This window comes from Lycium barbarum, chromosome 7, assembly GCF_019175385.1.
Source record: "Lycium barbarum isolate Lr01 chromosome 7, ASM1917538v2, whole genome shotgun sequence".
NCBI lineage: Eukaryota > Viridiplantae > Streptophyta > Magnoliopsida > Solanales > Solanaceae > Lycium > Lycium barbarum.
In genome coordinates, this window is record NC_083343.1 from 8,411,355 (window position 1) to 8,429,197 (window position 17,843).

The 17,843-nt window shown below is 35.4% G+C and overlaps 1 protein-coding gene across 1 annotated transcript; it reads left to right on the forward strand.

Moving 5' to 3' along the window:
- Window positions 1-10,084: 10,084 nt before the first annotated feature.
- LOC132603072 (probable E3 ubiquitin-protein ligase RHY1A) lies at window positions 10,085-11,860 on the forward strand. The gene is made up of 3 exons (XM_060315952.1): window positions 10,085-10,409; window positions 10,839-10,954; window positions 11,266-11,860. The coding sequence occupies exons 1-3, from the start codon at window positions 10,242-10,244 to the stop codon at window positions 11,588-11,590; spliced, it is 609 nt and encodes a 202-aa protein (XP_060171935.1). The 5' UTR covers window positions 10,085-10,241; the 3' UTR covers window positions 11,591-11,860.
- The last annotated feature ends 5,983 nt before the right edge of the window (window positions 11,861-17,843 follow it).

The following is a 17,843-nucleotide window of genomic DNA, read 5'->3' on the forward strand; positions in this document are numbered from 1 at the left end:
TTATGTGATTTAGAAGTGACCGGGAAAGAACCAAGTGAAAACAAGTAAAAAAAAAGGCCAAATTGAAGAAAATGAAAAATTGCCCAAAAATACAAAACGGCCAGATCTGCAAATCTGAAACTTTGGGTTTATTTTGTCATATTTTGACTTGAAATAGTTGGGGTCTACAAAATCAAGACTTGGAGGACATTATTTTCATCTTTGGCCATTTACACAAGTTTGGGAGCTAGGGTTTTTACACCACACTTTGAGGTTGAAGATTTGGTTGAGCACTTTCGTAAACCTTTACTTCATTTCTTTAATTTCTTGCTTTGTATTGAACATCTAAGTGTGTAGTATTTATTTCTTCACTTGTATCTTGTTTATGGGAATATTCATGATTAAAGTTTGGATCAAAACTCTTGTGTTGCTTATGTATTGAATGATTTTTACTTCTAATGAAGTGGGTCTTTGTTTCTTTAATTAATTTTGTTCTTTAATGTTTCTTAAGGGATTAGCTAACCGTAGGACTCGCCCATTTACTTCGATTTGAGCTTGGAAGAGGAAAACTGAGGTTCGGAAAGATTAATTAACAAGGATTAGGGGCTTTAAACCCCATCTAATAACTTGAGCTAGGAATAGAAAAATTAACTTGAGATTCAGTTGGTAGTACTTAATATCACACCTTAAAGCTTGGAAAAGTTTAGAGTGAAATTTATTGATTTGGTTGAAAGACTTTCAATGAGATTTTAGAAAATATTATCTATTAACATAAACTCGCTCTTAGTTGTAAAATCATAAAATACATAGGATCGTTACTTGAGCGTAATTTTCCCTGTATCCATGCTTGTGACCATTGATCATTCCCCGCTTTCTAATTAGTTTTATCTTTGTTAGTTGTTAAACCAAAAATCAAATATTAAAAAGTGTTTGGCTTAGAGTAGAAAGTGAAAATTTCTTACTTGCTTGATTGTCTAGTATATTTTTCCCTGTGGGATTCGACCCTGACTCATAGTTGGGTAAATTATATTGCATACTACTGTGTACACTTTCTTTTTGAGTGGATTTGAACATAATCAATTTTGGGGCCGTTGCCGGGGAATAATTTGGCGTATTGGGTTAGTTTGGAATTTAAGGTTACTTGCTTTGATCCAAATTTGTGAATATGTGATTTTTCGTGTTTCTTTGTGTTTGTTAGTTTTTTTTTTTTTTTACTATGACATCTTGGAATGAAAATGGGCTTGATGGTTGCAATTCATATTTTGATAACCCATGTCCGTATTGTGGAGGACCCACCACTTTTGACAAGATTGTGAAAATACTCCCGGGAGAGAGATGTGTGCACCATCTCAATCCTATGATGAGAGTATTTGCAATATATGTGGTGGTCAAGATTGACATTGGAGTGATTGTGCCAATTATTTTGCTCCCCCTCCCCCAAGTTGTTCTAACGAAAATGCTAATTGTGCTTTTGAGTTTGTTAGGAATAATGGCATGACAAGTGAAGGGCAAAGTGCCGGATATGAAGGCATCATGTCAATGCTCCAAACATACTTGGAACGGGAAGCTAAAATGGATGAGTAGCGAGAATTAGTCCATCAATCCACTTTGAAAAAATTGGAAGCTATAAAAAGAATGAACAAATCATTTGAGGACGTCAATTCCTCAATTTTCATAGATGTGTCCACTTCTCAAAATGAATTGGTTGAAGAAGAGCTTTCAAACTTGAAAGGTGAGGCCGGAAATTCTTGTGACCATGATGAGAGTTGTGGAATTGAAGAAGTGGCTCAATTTGAAGAAGGAGAGCAAAATCTTGAAGAAGAAATCTCCAATTCTCAAAAAGAAGAAATTGAGGAAATAATAAATAGCATGATGGGGAGGAATGAAAAATATGGGCAAGTTGTGGTCAAATTGTGGGAAGAAGATCAATATGGAGATGATGAAACTATCCGAAACATAAATTTCACCATGGGAGAATTTTTACAAGCTTTAGACGACTCTCACAATGAAGAAAAACTTGACAAAGTGAAAATTTTGAGCCAAGATTAGCTAATGAATCAAGCTCAACAACTTGAAGTCTGTGGGGACCACTGTGAAGGCATTTCGCGAATGATGGAAGAATTTCTAAAAATTCACGTTGAGCAAAGTCAAGAAGTAGAGCTACTTGAAATTGCTATCTGAGAATTAGAGACCGATTTGAATGCAAAAATTGAAGCATGTGATGCTCAATATCAAAGGACCATGGGTTACAGTAGTTTTGAGTTGGTTTTCAATGAAGAAGAGGTCAAAGATTGATTTTGAAGAGCTAATGGTGGATTGCCAACCAACCGACCCAAAAGTAGTGAATGATGCCGAAGTTGAAGAAATGATATTAGAGTTGCATAAAAAGGTTCACAAAATAATTTTTGAGGACTCTAGTTCATTTGTAGGTGAGAATGTCAAAATTCATGCAGGTTTGAAATTTGAGCGCATTGGACCATATTCTAATCATTTTTCTACATTGTACTTGGTGGGGATATGGAAATTTAACTACCCGAGGTTATGAAAGAATTTGATGATGAAGAACAATGTGTTTTCATTTTGAAGTTTGCTATGCCAAGAAGACAAAATGACATCCCTCACTTAAAGGCCAAAAAGTGCAAGATGCGACACCTGAGAATTGGCCTCTTTGCTTTTCTACCACCGCCTCATAAGCGTCATCATAATTTTGATTCAAAGTTGGGGCGAAAATTCATATCCTCCAAGTGGTTTTTATTCCATACCCGAGAGACTTATCCATGCGGGCTTAGGCCGAAGTGCATAATATGTGCCACAGACTTGGATTGTGACATTTTCCATGACAACGTTACGTATTAGTTCTGATTTAGCACCATTTGAGGTTCCAGATGGTATTGATACTATGATTTAGACTTATTATTTCCTCTGCTTATGAGTAGATGCGGATCCAGAATTTTGACGCGGAGGAGGCACCAATGATCATTGCCTTAATATATATTATATATATGTCACTTATTATGTGAAAGTTTGGCATGCAACTCTTTGAAAATTTAATAATTATGCTAAGTTATTGGTAAAGTAGTAGTAGTATAAAGTATAAACTTCAAAATTGGAAGAAAGGAAAATGGGTTTAGAAAGGAAACAAAAGAAACTCAATAAAAAATAGAAATAAAGGTGCTGCAAGCGAGATTCAAACCTAAGTGTCATTAAAGAAGTAAGGGGCACAACAACCAAATGCACCAAAGCAGTGGATATCTCTCAGGGGTCCTTTTAAATACATATACATTCGTTAAGGTATATACATCATATATGTACAAGGTATTCCCGAGGTTAGGAGGGACACGTGACCCCTGCCCCTGCTTATGAGTTATTTACTAGCTTATGAACTATGTTTAAGATATACGTTTATGGATTTTGGGTCGTGACATCTTTTGTTGTGCCATTTGAGGTTTCAGATGTATTAATATTAAGCTATGATTTAGACATATTGATTGCCATTGTTTCTGGAGTATTTACTAGCTTATGAACTATCTTTAAGACGTATGTTTAAGAAATTAGGGTCATGACACCTATAGTTAATACGGTATGATGGTAGACCTCTTGCGGCAAGAAAATGTAAGATTTAGAGTTAATAAATTTCAAATGAATTTTAAATTTTAATTTTGTAAGTGATTTGGGGAGGGTAGAGTGTACACAGACCTTACTCCTACCTTGAAAGATAGGGAGACTGTTTCTGAAAGACCCTCGACTCAAGAGAAAGCATGACAAAGAAAATGTCTGATAAGACAAGCAATTCAAAGCAGTATGAAAATGAAAATAACGAAAGCGAGAAAACCATGATAAAACAATTTGAAAGGAGCAGTAGCTACCACAGAAAATAATATAATCAAAGCACAAGAAACAACAGATAGTAGCATAAATCAAAGGACAACCGACAACAAGAGTAATACTAAGGCTACTAGTATGACACACGCGACAAACAACTAATCTTCTATCCTAATCCGTGTCCTCCATAACCTCCTATCAAAGATCATGTCCTTGGTAAGTCGGACCTGCGCCATATCCTGTCTAATCACCTCTCTCGAATACTTCTTCGGCCTACCTTAACCCCTCATAAAACCGTCCATAGCCAGTCTCTGACACCTCCTAACTGGGGCATCCGCGCATCTCCTCTGCACATGCCCGAACCATTACAGTCTCGCTTCCCGTATCTTATCGTCCACAGAGGCCACTCCCACCTTGTCCCAGATGTCTTCATTTCTTGTCCTATCTCTCCTCGTATGGCCAAATATCCATCGCAACATCCTCATTTCTACAACTTTCATCTTCTGAACGTGAGAGTTCTTGACTGGCCAACGCTCCGCCTATAAAACATAGGTGGTCTAACCACCACTCTGTAAAACTTGCATATATATATATATATATATTATACAGGAAAATATTTCAGAAAATGTTTTTCAATTTTCTTATATTCGGTTTGTCAAAATTTTTGGAAAACGTTTTCCTAATGGAAGTAGGGAGAAAAAAGTCGGACAAGTGACATTCCATGTTAATTGTCTTCTCCATACCCTCAAACTCACCCCCATCCCCGCCCACCACCTCACTGTTTAACCCTACCCTAACCATTCTGACCACTTCCACCCCTGACCTCCACTCCCACCTTCACTTCCACGCACCACCTACCTCCCATCTTGCCCTTATATCACCCACTATCCTCCCACCCACCTCCTAATCGCCCCCCTCTGAACCCACCACTCCCTGCCCCCATTTTAATATATTTTATTTTACTTATCAAAAGATTTGTAAAAAATGGAAAAAATATTTCTTACTCCCAATTTTCTCTTTTTGTCACGACCCAACCGGAGGGCCATGACGGGCACTCGGAGCTAACTTACAGAGCACCTCTCATCATACTCTCATAATCATACCTAGGTGAGCCACATGGCTAACTGATGTGCCGTGAATTTTGGCACATTTTATGCCTTTGTAACTAGAAATATTGCTTGATTTTAAGTGTTTTTATATTGTTTCTTATGTTATTTTTGTGTTTTATAGGGTTGATTAACTAAGGATCGGAAATGAGAAGTAATGCTGGAAAAACGGACAAATTTGAGCTAAGCGACGGTCCGTAACTCATGTTACGGACCGTAACGGTGTCCGTAACTCATGTTACGGTTCGTACCTTTGAACCGTAACAAGGCCTGAATTTCCAGAAAGTTTCATTGAAACCATCAGTGTTACGGTGAGGTGTTACGGTCCGTAACTCATGTTACGGTCCGTAACATGTCACCGTAACATGAGCTAAATTTCCAGAGAGTTTCAATAAAATCTTCAGTGTTACGGTTTAGTGTTACGGTCCGTAACTCATGTTACGGTCCGTAACCCTTCACCGTAACATCATCCAAAATTCCAGAGAGTTGCCAAGTAATTGTCACCACTTACGCTTCAGAAGGACGGACCGTAACACAGGGTACGGTCCGTCGCATGGTGGCCGTAACGTCGAAGTGGTCAAATGACGAAATGAAGGACGGACCGTAACCTGAGTTACGGTCCGTAACAATGCGGCGTAAGGGCATTTTTGTCCAGAAACTTGGCGCGATTTTTGGCTTTATAAATACATAATGTAGGGTTTTAATTCATTATTCAGATTTTATTTTAGAGGCATAAACCCTAGATTTTTAATCTTGAAGTGATTGGAGCATTTAAGGCAACGACTTCACTCTCATTCCATCTTGTATTAGTATTGTAAGTGTATTATGTTAATCTTTAAGCTTTTTCTGTCAAGAAACATTATGAGTAGCTAATTTCAATTCTAAGGTTGTGAATCCCATGATGGGTATTATGTGAATGGATTTCTATTATTGATATATGCATAATGGTTGTTGTTATTTATTCTATCTTTGTGTTGTAACGTTGGGTAATGATTGCAAGCATTAGCCGAAGCCATTATATTGACTTTTCTTGGGAAAGAGAGTCAATATTGGTAAGATTGAATAACAATGACTCGAGGCGTTAACCCTCGTTTAATAGACTAACTTAGGAATAAGAATAAGTCTAAATTGGCATTATTGGTCGCTCTTCGATTGTAACTCTTTTATATTCGGAAGAATCATAAAGAGGAAATACTGCTTAACTGTTGGGAAACATTAAGAAGTCTTTAAGAGATCAAGTGCATATTCTTAGAACAACCATTAGAAGTATATCACATTGAAATCCGAAGCATAATATCTAATCAAATTGGGAAACACAACCTTAGTCTCTCTCTCATATTAATTACATTCTAAGTCAAAGTATTCAATTACATTATTCAACAATCAATTCAAACTATCCGGAATAGGATTAAAGCATTTAAAGATTGGTATCGCATACGATTAGTACTCTTTTCTCTCCATATTCCCTGTGGGATTCGACCCCAACCTTGTTGGGTTACTATATTTGACAACGTCCGCTTTACGCCATTAATAGGTGTAATTTGAGCGTATCACTAACTCATAATCACCACGAACCAAAAAGACACAAGTTCCATCGAACAAAGGCACATTTATGTAAGCATCATTAACTATGCCCATATATACAAACCGACAAGGCTACACAAAAATGATATACAAATGTAGACCGATAAGGTTATGGGATATCTAGCTATGTACATCTGTCTACGAGCCTCTACATGGAATATGTAATATCATAAAGACGGGACAGGACCCCGCCATGCCCAAGTATGTACACAAAAGAATAGTACTAATTAATTGCAGCCCCGAATCAAATGGAACACATCTATGCAATCACCGATGAAGCAACCTAGGGATCTGGTCTGTCTCCCTGCGGGCATGAACGCAGCATCCACAAATAAAAGGACGTCAGTACACACAATGTACTGAGTATGTAAGGCATGAATAGCAACATGATGAAAGCATGTAGATAACATAAGATAAAGAGAACAATTTGTACCTTATAATACCTCTTAAGACGATTGTCATACATACTTAACCTTTCTCTAGAGGAAACATTTCATACATATATACATATGATAATACATACCCGGCCATATAGGCTCGGTGGCGCCCATACCCGGTCATAATAAGACTCGGTGTTGTCCTTACTCGGCTATATCAGGGCTCGGTGTTGTCCGTACCCAACTGCAGTGGTGCGCGCGCAATAGATATCATACCCGGCCATATAAGCTCGGTGTTGGAAAACAACTATATACATATATAACATACATGAGAATCCAAAGGAAACATTACAACTCTATCGGAGTGACATAAGGTCGGTGAACCTCCGATTTCATATTATGGAATCATCCTCGTCATCACCATCATTATCATCATCAAAATCATCATCAATATAGAGAGTATTTGTCAACAATATCATGAGGACATTGAGAGTTATGAGCTTCTAGCTTTTCCAGAAAGTAGGATATTATGGACATCTTAGATGGACTCACAATAAGGAAAAATCATGCCTTTAGAAAGAAAGGGTTAGCCTTAACATACCTTTTCGTCTTCTTAACTACTTAACGTTCTCCTCCAAAGTCCGCAAAATCTACATTCAAGAGGATTCATACTAAGGTTAAGTCTTGAAAACACTCTTAAGTTCAAATAGTGTAATTAACGAGCTAACGAAATTTGAGCAACACTTCCCCTATTTTATCGACTTCCACCATATTACAAAACCGCTCCTAACAACAATAATAACATCCACAATATCATAGTCAAGAATTTATATTCAATTTAATCTCAAATTTATCCAAAATCCCCCTTTCAAGTTCATCTCATAGTCATCATCTTCACTTTAACACTTTATGACTTCTCCACTTTAATTTTTTTCCTTTCCAAGGGTGACTAACCTTTACATCAACTCTATCATATAAATACAAGGAAGAACATACCTTATAATGGAAAAACTATACCTTACTTAACTCTTTCCAAGATCAAGTTCATCACCACCTTGAAGAGAAACAAGAACAATCACCTTCCATGGATTATCTTTGATGTTGGTATTCTCTCTTGATGATATGGAAAGGTTTGGAATGTTATGGAACCTTAAATAACTCTCTATAAGTATGGGGAAATAAGTGTGGGAGGTTGATATAAAATGGGATCTTTTGGGATTTAAAAAGCTGTCAAAGTCGCTCCTCCCGCATCAACTTGCGATGGAGATGCGGCTCAGCATATGGGATATGCGGCCGCATCTTCCTTCCTCTCCATGGGAAGGAGGTTGGGAAGTGAGGCCAGCAAATTGGGTGAGTTTTCTGCCAATACGCGGCCCAGCATACTGAGTATGCGGCCGCATATGGCCCCATTTTCCCAGGTTTCGCAAAAATGCGCTCTTTTCGATTTGTTTGACCTCCAATCCTTTTGGAACCTTCTTGGCACTTGTATAAAACTTCATTAACTATCTAAGGGTCCCTATAGCTACCCCTCAAGGTAATTCTAAGCAATATATAGCTCAAATGATACGAAATCTTCCCAAAACATGGCTGAAATTCCAATCTTTCAGCAACCTTACTTTTGCCGCTTTATATGACTTTGAAACCTCAAGGTGCATACTTAGAATCATTGGATACCCTCCTTAACCTTATAAGGGCTTCATGTCCAATTTGAGCCTATGTTAGTTTACTCATAATGCAAATGACACAAAATTTTCAAGGTGTGACACTTTTTATATACTTTATTTTAACTTTATAAAAAGTGATATTTTTTTACCCCCGACACCCCGCTCCTTGGTATAGGGGGTGGGTGGTGGGTGAGGGTGGGAGCTTTTTGAAAAATATTTTCCACTAACTATTCGAGCATGAGAAAATAAGTAATAGGTTCACTTGGTAAGCATTTGGCCACACGATATGAAATCATGATTTGATATTTTGATTTCAAATCAGCGTTTGTTTATGCAATTTGCACAAATTTTCAAATTCAACCTTCATATCATGATTTCAAATCCCAAATTCTCCAAAAAAGTTTGATTTGGGATTCCACTTCATGATTTCAAATCATTTGAAATGTAAAATTTGACCCATAAGTTGGTTGATATATTTACCAACCATTTATATCAAATATTAAAATATTTTCAAGTTGGTAGTATATTCATAATAAATCTACTTTTACCAAGCATTTACCAACTGCATTTACTTATACAACTCATATTCAATTTTTCTTTTTATTGAATTAAAGTTCGATCACTTGATGTGGTATCTTTTAGAAAGACCTTCTGTCTTCTAGTAGTGTATGAATTTTGTTATGAACAATGATTTGCTCATTTGGTAAGATTGTATAAGAATTGGAAAAGTTTTGATGGTTTTCACAACTTGTGGAGTTTTTATATCTAGAATCAAAAACACAACTTAAAAAATTCGAATTGCATGTCTAAACAAAACTTCAATTTCAAATCACTAATTTCATAGTATGATTTCAAATCATGTCCAAACGACTTCTTATTTTTCAAGAATAAATTTTCCTCAATACTGAACACACACGTCTTACCTGGTTTCCCTTTTCCTTTTCCTTTTCCTTTTTTCTAATTTGGATCTTTTCTAAAGTTAAAGAAAAAAAGGGTAAGTAAAATAAAAATAAAAGGAGAAAAAAGTGATGTCTTTCCTATTACATCCTTCTATTTAAGGGGAAGGCATGTGAAAATAGGAGAGTGCAGCTGAAAATGAGAGCTTATCAAAAAATGAATGAAATGGTAGGGACCTCTTCTGTCTGCCAAAGAACTTTAGTTGAAAAATTATTTATTTTTGCCCTTGTATTCAAGATTCAAATGAAAAGAAAGGTTTCACTTTCGAAGAAACTTCATGCATTCAGGAGCTGTCTTTTCCATCATAAACAACAAAAACAAGAACAGCGACATATGTTTTTAAAAGAAAATGCTAACTATCCCATACTCCCCTTGTCCTATTTTACGTGAAAGTGTTACTGCTTAGGCAAATAATGTTTAAACAATATTTTCTTTAAAATATTTTAAATTATTAACTATATTGATTTTTAGTACTTTTTGTGTTGTTTTGAAATATTTAAATTTTATTTTAAAAATTTAAATTTATACACAAATTCATAATCAAAATTAAGTATTTTGACCTCGCCCTCTGTTGCCTTTATATAAATCGGCACGGAGGGAATACTAATCACACAGAATCTATGGGAAGAGAAAGATTTGCTCTGTCTCTCATTTCACTTGAAATAGTTGCAAGAGAGTTAGGCCTATATACTGTATAATGTAACCTTTTAATTTTCCACTATATTTTCCTTCTCTCTTTACTCTTTGTAAAAATGGCTGGCATGCTTCCTGGTGTTGAATGTGCTAGAAGAAGGAGATTTCATCAAAGTAGTGGATGGTTAGATTCATCTCAAACCTCTGTTTTTTCATCCACAAGAAGGTCTTCTTTTTGTCTATACACTAGTAGCCATGAATACTCTCTCAGCTCAAGCTCATCTAAGGTACTAATTAATACATGTTTGTTGTGTGTATTTTACAGGAAAATTTTCATATATCCTAGTTAAATTTTTATGTGGATGTAATGACATGATACTGGTATTGAACTGATGAATTTAAATGGAGCGATATGGACAATTAAGGATTCATATAGCCGACCTCAATTACTTACTTGAGATTGAGATATTGTTGTTGTTGGCTATTATAATGACAAGATTCTGATTCTTTGTGTGTATTTCTTAGGAAAGTTTGCACCTACCCTAGTTAAAATTGTATGTGGAGGTAATGACATGATACTAATATTGAATTGAGACGAGCTTAAATGAAGCGATCTGGACAATGAAGATTCATATAGTCGATCCTAACTTGCTCCGAACTGAGGTTTAGTTGTTATACTAATTCTGGTGTTTTTCCTTGCATCATTGAATTAACAGCAAAGGGGTGCAACAAGCCAAGCATACCAAGATGAGAAACTAGGTGAAGCTGCTAGAGAAGCCAAGCAAAGGTTGGATGAGAGGCTTAGTGCAAGATGGAAATCACAAAATAAAAGGTGAAAATCTCACTTCTCCTCTCTTGATATTGGCTCATGATATCAAAGAGTTTAACTTCAACGTACTGACAGTTATTTATATAAGGTAATTATAGGTAAATTTCTATAATATACATTAATTGATAACCAGTTAAAAATGGTAATAGCCTGCCATCAGAGGAAAATGTTTTTGCATGGTCAGCGTATATAACTTGAATTCGTTAGATAAGTTATATGATTGCTAATATCTTAGTTTTCTACCCAAACATTTGTTTGACCATCTATCCTAAAGTCACTAATTGTGTGTGTTCATTTTGTGGTATTGAATTCAGGAGCCTCAAAAATACACAATCACTAAACCAAAGGCAAGGGATGGTGGATAATAGGCCAAATCTCGGGGTGGACAATTTGCAGAGAGAAGTATTTTCAGGACTAAAGAAAAGTGGATCAAAGAAGTTCAATTGGGCAAAAATGATTTGGAAATCTTCTGAACAAGATGAATGTGCAATTTGCTTAGACCAATTTAAGATTGGTGATAACCTAATGCAGTTGACATGTGCTCACAAGTTTCATTCCAAGTGTTTGGTGCCATGGCTAGAATCTAATGCACATTGTCCATGTTGCAGAATGGCAATTATTTTGAATAGAACTAGCTAGTACTACTCCATAATTAAGACACGAGAAAACGAAAGGAAGTGGGATATGTCTCTGTCTCCAGTTTGTAGGTGTGCAAGATTTCTGGAAAATATGTAGTAAATGGATAATAGGTTTCTTGTAATTAAGCTATTGACTATTTGTTTTTTTCAAGAAATGTATGTGCAGAAAACTGTGACCTTATGCTAAGGAAAGAACGAAATCCAGCTATATACCAATACCTGTTACGGGTAAAAAAATGGAGATCAAAAGAAGTTGAGAATTTATCTATAATGATTCTTATCTCTAATATTGCAATAATTATGTTTCAGTTACAAATAAGTCAGAGTCAGCTATATGAATCTCACTAACATGTTTGAAACAGTTAAAATTCATGTCAGGTCAGCTTTATATAACATAAAAATAAAAATAAAGAGTACTAGAAGTTGCTATATTTTCTACTGGCCTAAAAAGTTTTAACTAGAGCTAAAAACTTCTAAAAAGCATAAAACCTAAAGTAAACACAATCGCCCATCATCCCTTCTCAGTAATTTCTTCGAATAAAGGAAAACCAGTTCATTTGCCATAAAAGTTCAAGAAGTTGCCAAATGCTCCATTTGGCATTGATGATTAGTTAATATATAATTTGCTTACGCTAAATACTTTTTATAACATGATTCAGTTTTAAACATATTTCATATATTTAAAATTAAATACATACATCCCTATAGATTGTTTTTTTCTACTTGCGGTCCATATTTACTAAAAAGTATAGTCTATTTAGTTTATGTTTTCGTTTAACTCGAAACTTTGTCATCTAAATTAATCTGCCGTAGCTTGGTTTCTTTCTTAAAACACTTAAATAGAAGGAAAAAAACCAATCCAAATTTATAATTTTATGACATTCTAAGTCAAAAAAAAAAAAAAAGAAGAAGAAGAAGAAGAAGATATATCACGCCCGAAATTGAAACTTTAAGTAACACTAGTTTTTCTCGTTAAAAACATTCAAGTCGCATTGCTCTTAAATTTTTTGAATAAAACATGCATTATAAATAAATAAAAACTACAAGGTCTAATTGATTTCTATGAAAGATTTCCTTATAAGTTATCTTATGGCTATAGCGTAGAAGTTGAAACAAGTGAATTAAATCGAACCAAAGATCACTATCTGACTTGTTTTGAATCCCACCATGAAAGAAAATTCTCAATAATTCAATTAGATTTCATTGTCTTATCTGGTCCCATATAATACTGACTCTGAGAATTATTTTGTTGACGTGAAATAAGAAACAGGAAAATTCAATTATTTGGATAATTTTTATATTACACTTCATGATTCATATGATTTGTGAAACGATGTGACTTTCATCCAACTCAAAATTAAAATGAAACCTAGACATAACCCAAAAGAAGAAATAGGAAAATCTAATTTGCCATTAGGCTGTTAGTGACTTTACTTACCTTCAGAGGCGGATCCAGGATTTTAAGACAGCGGAGGCACTGTTATCTTAACATAAACGCCAACAAAAAATTTAATGACGATTGAGGGATAATATTGTGTCGGACCGGTCACTAATAGCGTAGCAGTGGCGAAAATACAAGTACATAGGTCAAATATGTGTAATAAATAAAATTTAACACAGTGAAGCAAATGAAAGAGATAGTTCAATGGCTAAGGCTGTGCAATATGTGGTGACAGTGCAGGTTCGAATCTGGGAGAACTCACTTAATGCTTATTGTTTTCCTAAAAATAGGCTCAAAAAAATAATTAAAATTGACATTCGGGTTCGATCCGGGTTGACATGTCAGGGAAGCAGCAGTTGCAACCAACGTGCCCCAAAGACACTTTCGTTAGTTAGAGTGCACAATTAAATATATATTAATTTCTCAAGGTATATACACACACACACACACACACACACACATATATATATATATATATACATAATTTTTTCCGAAGGGTGGGAGTGCACGTGCACTCTCAACCTTCCATGTAGATCCGCCTCTGCTTACCTTATACGAGTGGGAACTTATTAGCTTGTGATTCTAGATACTGATCACTATAATTTGTTGGTGTTAGCAAATTTTTTTTTGCCTTCAACCTAATTGCTTCGGGGGCAACTTGCGTTCAAAGACTCTGCACGTTGGCCTATGTCGATAGTCTGCAACCACGTCGGCCTATGCCCATATCACTATTGTGACAACCCAAAATACCTCGAATTGTGACATATCACTATACGTGGTGTTAGTGTCGCTGGGCGTTGCCCTAGGTGGGATATCCAAAATTAAGTTTGAGAATAAATTTATACAATCAACCAAACACAGTATAAATTGAATCTCAGACGTAATCATAGGATATCTCACCTTATTCCATGTACCAAATGAAAGTATCCTATACATTATAAGTGGTTTCTCAATCTATTAAGCTACTATGTGGGGACTTGTCTGGGGCAATTTGCAGGGTTGCCCTTCGCTGGGCGTGATCTTTATTTTTGTCCCTCAAAATGGTCGTTGTTAACTTTTGCCCTTCAGGCATAAATTTTAAGACAGAATTCTGCCTTAAGGCCCAAGGCAAAATTTGCATGGGCATAATTATGCCTTGCGGTTTTTTTTTCTTTTTATTGAGCTGGGTTTCAAACCCATAACCTCGAGATATTAGGCGAAGTGCAAAACTTAAAGACTAGGGCTGGGCATAAAATACCGAAAACCGAATTATCGAACCGAACCGACTATTTCGGTATTCAGTAATTCGGTTTTCGATTCGGTATTCGGGACAGAAATATAAAATTTAATATTTCGGTTTCGGTATTCGGTATTTACAATTATACCGTTCGGTATTCGGTAAATACCGAATACCGAAATTAATACCAATAAGGCCTAAAGGAGCAAAGGGCTAAAGGCCCATTGTAAATAAATTTCTAGTCCAGCCTAAACCCAATATACTACAGAAGTAAAAGTCTTAAGGGAAATTTACTTGGTGTAGCTACCCCTAAGACTTATTTATGAATAGTAACTATCCTTTCTAATATTTAAGTTTAGTAGCTATATTATTCAAATTTTACAATTCATAGCTACCCTACTTTTTACTAATTAACTGTGCTGCCCCCATATCCCTACATACACACTACATGTTTATCTCTCTTCCTAAATATACTTTCTCTTCCTAAATACACAACAATTAACTCCCCAATTCTCTCAATTTCTTCCATTATTCAAATCAGTTTCTATCACATCTTCGATTCTCATATCCGTTTTTCAATTCTCATATCAGTTTCTCGTTATGAAGATTTGAGAAACTAACAATTTTTTTTAAGTGGGTATATGACTCATATTGAGAGTGTTGATGAAATTAGTGAAGGGAAAGAGAAAAAACATGAAGGTCATGGAGAAATAATGTTGTTAATGGATTTCTTTTTTGGATGACCAAGGAAATAGAGATGTCGAATAAGAGAAAAAGGAGAGCTGAAACATGTTTTATTACAGTGTTAATAGTTCCTTAGGTGGTGTAGCATCATCTAGGAGCAAGAGAATAAGTTGTTGGTATAGATACACCATTGATGAGAGTTGTGGAGTTTCATGCCCACCTAGTGTTTGATAAAATGTTTCAGTATATTTCAATGTATTTCAGTATATTAACAAACAGTATATTTAATTTTCAGAGTATTAGTTCGTTGTATTTCAACGTATTTATCTTTTTTTTTTTTTTTGCGTAAATATAGTGAATGTTCCAAATATATAGCCTATTTTTGCTCCACTTTGTTTTCAAGATTTTGTATCTCGCTGTATTTCAATGTATTTCTGCATTTTGTATTTCTAATTTATGAAACCATTCTAATATATTTCATTATATTCCATTGTATATACGCATACTACAACTTTATATTTCTTAAACAATCAACCATATTTTATTGTATTCCAATGCTTATTTTTTTGTATTTGGAAGTTTTAGATCTTTAGTGGTTTTTGAATTCAAAAAGTTTTGATTGTGATAAAAGTTGAGAGATATTCGTGAGCTGTTATGGAAGAACAACCGTTATACGTGATTTATGGGAAGTTTTAAATTGAATCGCAGATTTTTTTTTTAAAAAAATTATTCCATAAATAGGGCCTGATTTTACTCTCTAGTGATTTGCGTTTCTTGTATTTCACTGTATTTCATTATATCCCATTGTATATATGCATACTACAACTTTTGAATGGAGTGATTTTGTTGAGTTTTTTTTAATTCAAAAACTTTTGAATTGAGTGATTTTGATTGACATATCTGAGCTGTTATGGAACCTCATAAGATTTGCGTGAATCATGGAAGCATTAATACAAATTACCATTTAATTTGAAAAAGATTTTTATTGCCTTAAATAGAGCCATTCTTTACTCAACAGCGTCGCTGTATTTCAAAAACGCGAAATTTACTGAAAATACAGCCAAAAGCAGTTACGAATTGTAATTTTTCAACCTGTAGCTATAAATTGTTAGAACCTATTAAAATGTAGCTATTTGTGTAAGTTTCACAAGTCTTAAATTTATACCCATTACCCATGGCCCACGCCATCAGTTCACTTAATCACTTCACACTAAATCCAATCCGTAAAAACCCCCCACCATCCACTAGTCTCCTTCTCTATTAATTCTCCTCATCTCCAACCATCCACCAGTCTCACCACTTTCACGGCCATCAGTTCTACTTCACCTCAGCTCCAACTTCCAAGTCTTTTTTTCTTCAATACCCATAGCAAGAGGAGCTCTAGAGAACATTTGCTTTATGATAAGGTAAAATAATTTTATGATGATGGGAATGAGCTGTAGAGAACATTCCCTTCAACCATTATCTAATGTCTTGTTACACCTCGGAAAAAATTTCCGTTGGTACGTAAGTGAACGAACTAGTGATAAGTATGAGTGCATGATGTCCATGAGCAAGAAACGATGTTTGATGACCTTAGGCGAGATTTCGAAGGTATCCGATGTGAGATGAGAAAGTTGGCTAAATTAAGATGAGATATAAGGTGAGCAATGCATGTGCATGGACGTGGGTGATTAAAATGAGAAGTCTAAGAAATATGAAAAGTTGCAGATTTGAAATCTGCCCAGTGGTCGTAAAGTGCAAAATACGGACCGTAAATTGGTATACGGTCCGTAAACTGGCAGTCATAAATTGCCATGCAAGACTTCAACTTTCTGCCCAGTTGAGAAATGGTAAAATACGACCAGGAGGACGGACCGTAAAGTGATTTACGGCCCGTAAACCATGGTCGTAAATCACCATGTTGGTAGCCTGAGTTTTCTGGTTCTGTTATGGTTAAAGACGACCACGAGGGACGGTCCGTAAAATGGAATATGGACCGTAAACCTCCATGGACGACCACTGTTCACCCAGCACAGATTTTTGCAATTCATTAAATAAGGGAACCAACACTTATTTCATTTCATTACAACATTACACCACTTCTCTCTAAAACCTCTCTCTACATTTATTATACAAGTTTTCAAGGATATTTGAGGATCAACAACATAAAACAAGGTGAATCAAGAGTAAGAACATCATCAAAGATCATCCAAGTCAAGAAATCCAAATGGAGAAAAACTAGGGTTTTTGCTCAAAGTGGAGTATTATTAACCAAAGCTTGTTCCTACAACTTCTAAGGTAAGATTCATGGTTTTTACATGATGTTTAGGGTATTGAAGAGTTCAAATACATGGATTGTAGAAAATATGGTCATGAATGATTAATAGTGACATTTTGAGGAATAGTTTGAATTGAATCATGGATGTTGTTGTGTTGTGATATGAATGTATTATAAATGGCACTAAGATCATGAACTAGACACTTTAGACGAATAGACGAAGTTGGATGTTATGACCATGAATATGGGTGAATTAGAGGCAAATTAAGGAATCTAAATAATGTGGATAATGTGAATGACTAATGGCCATTGTTATGATATTAATGAAGGTATAGACGCTAGCATTGGAAGGAAGTGTGCAAGTGTAGAATAGTCCGACGAAAAGGTATGTAAGGCTAACCTTTCTTTCATAAGGCATGGTTCCTTGGCCAAACTCTTAAATCCTCTATATGAGTATGTTGTATTCAAATGATTGACATTCCGAGCTCATAAGCTCACGATCCTTGATATGTACTACGATTTTACTACTCACCCCATATGACGAGTAAGCATAAGATATAGATGTAGCGAAGATGATAATAATAATGATGTTAAAAGGTGCCTACAGGCTAACATGCTTATATGTGCCTATGAAGGGCTATAATTAAACCCCG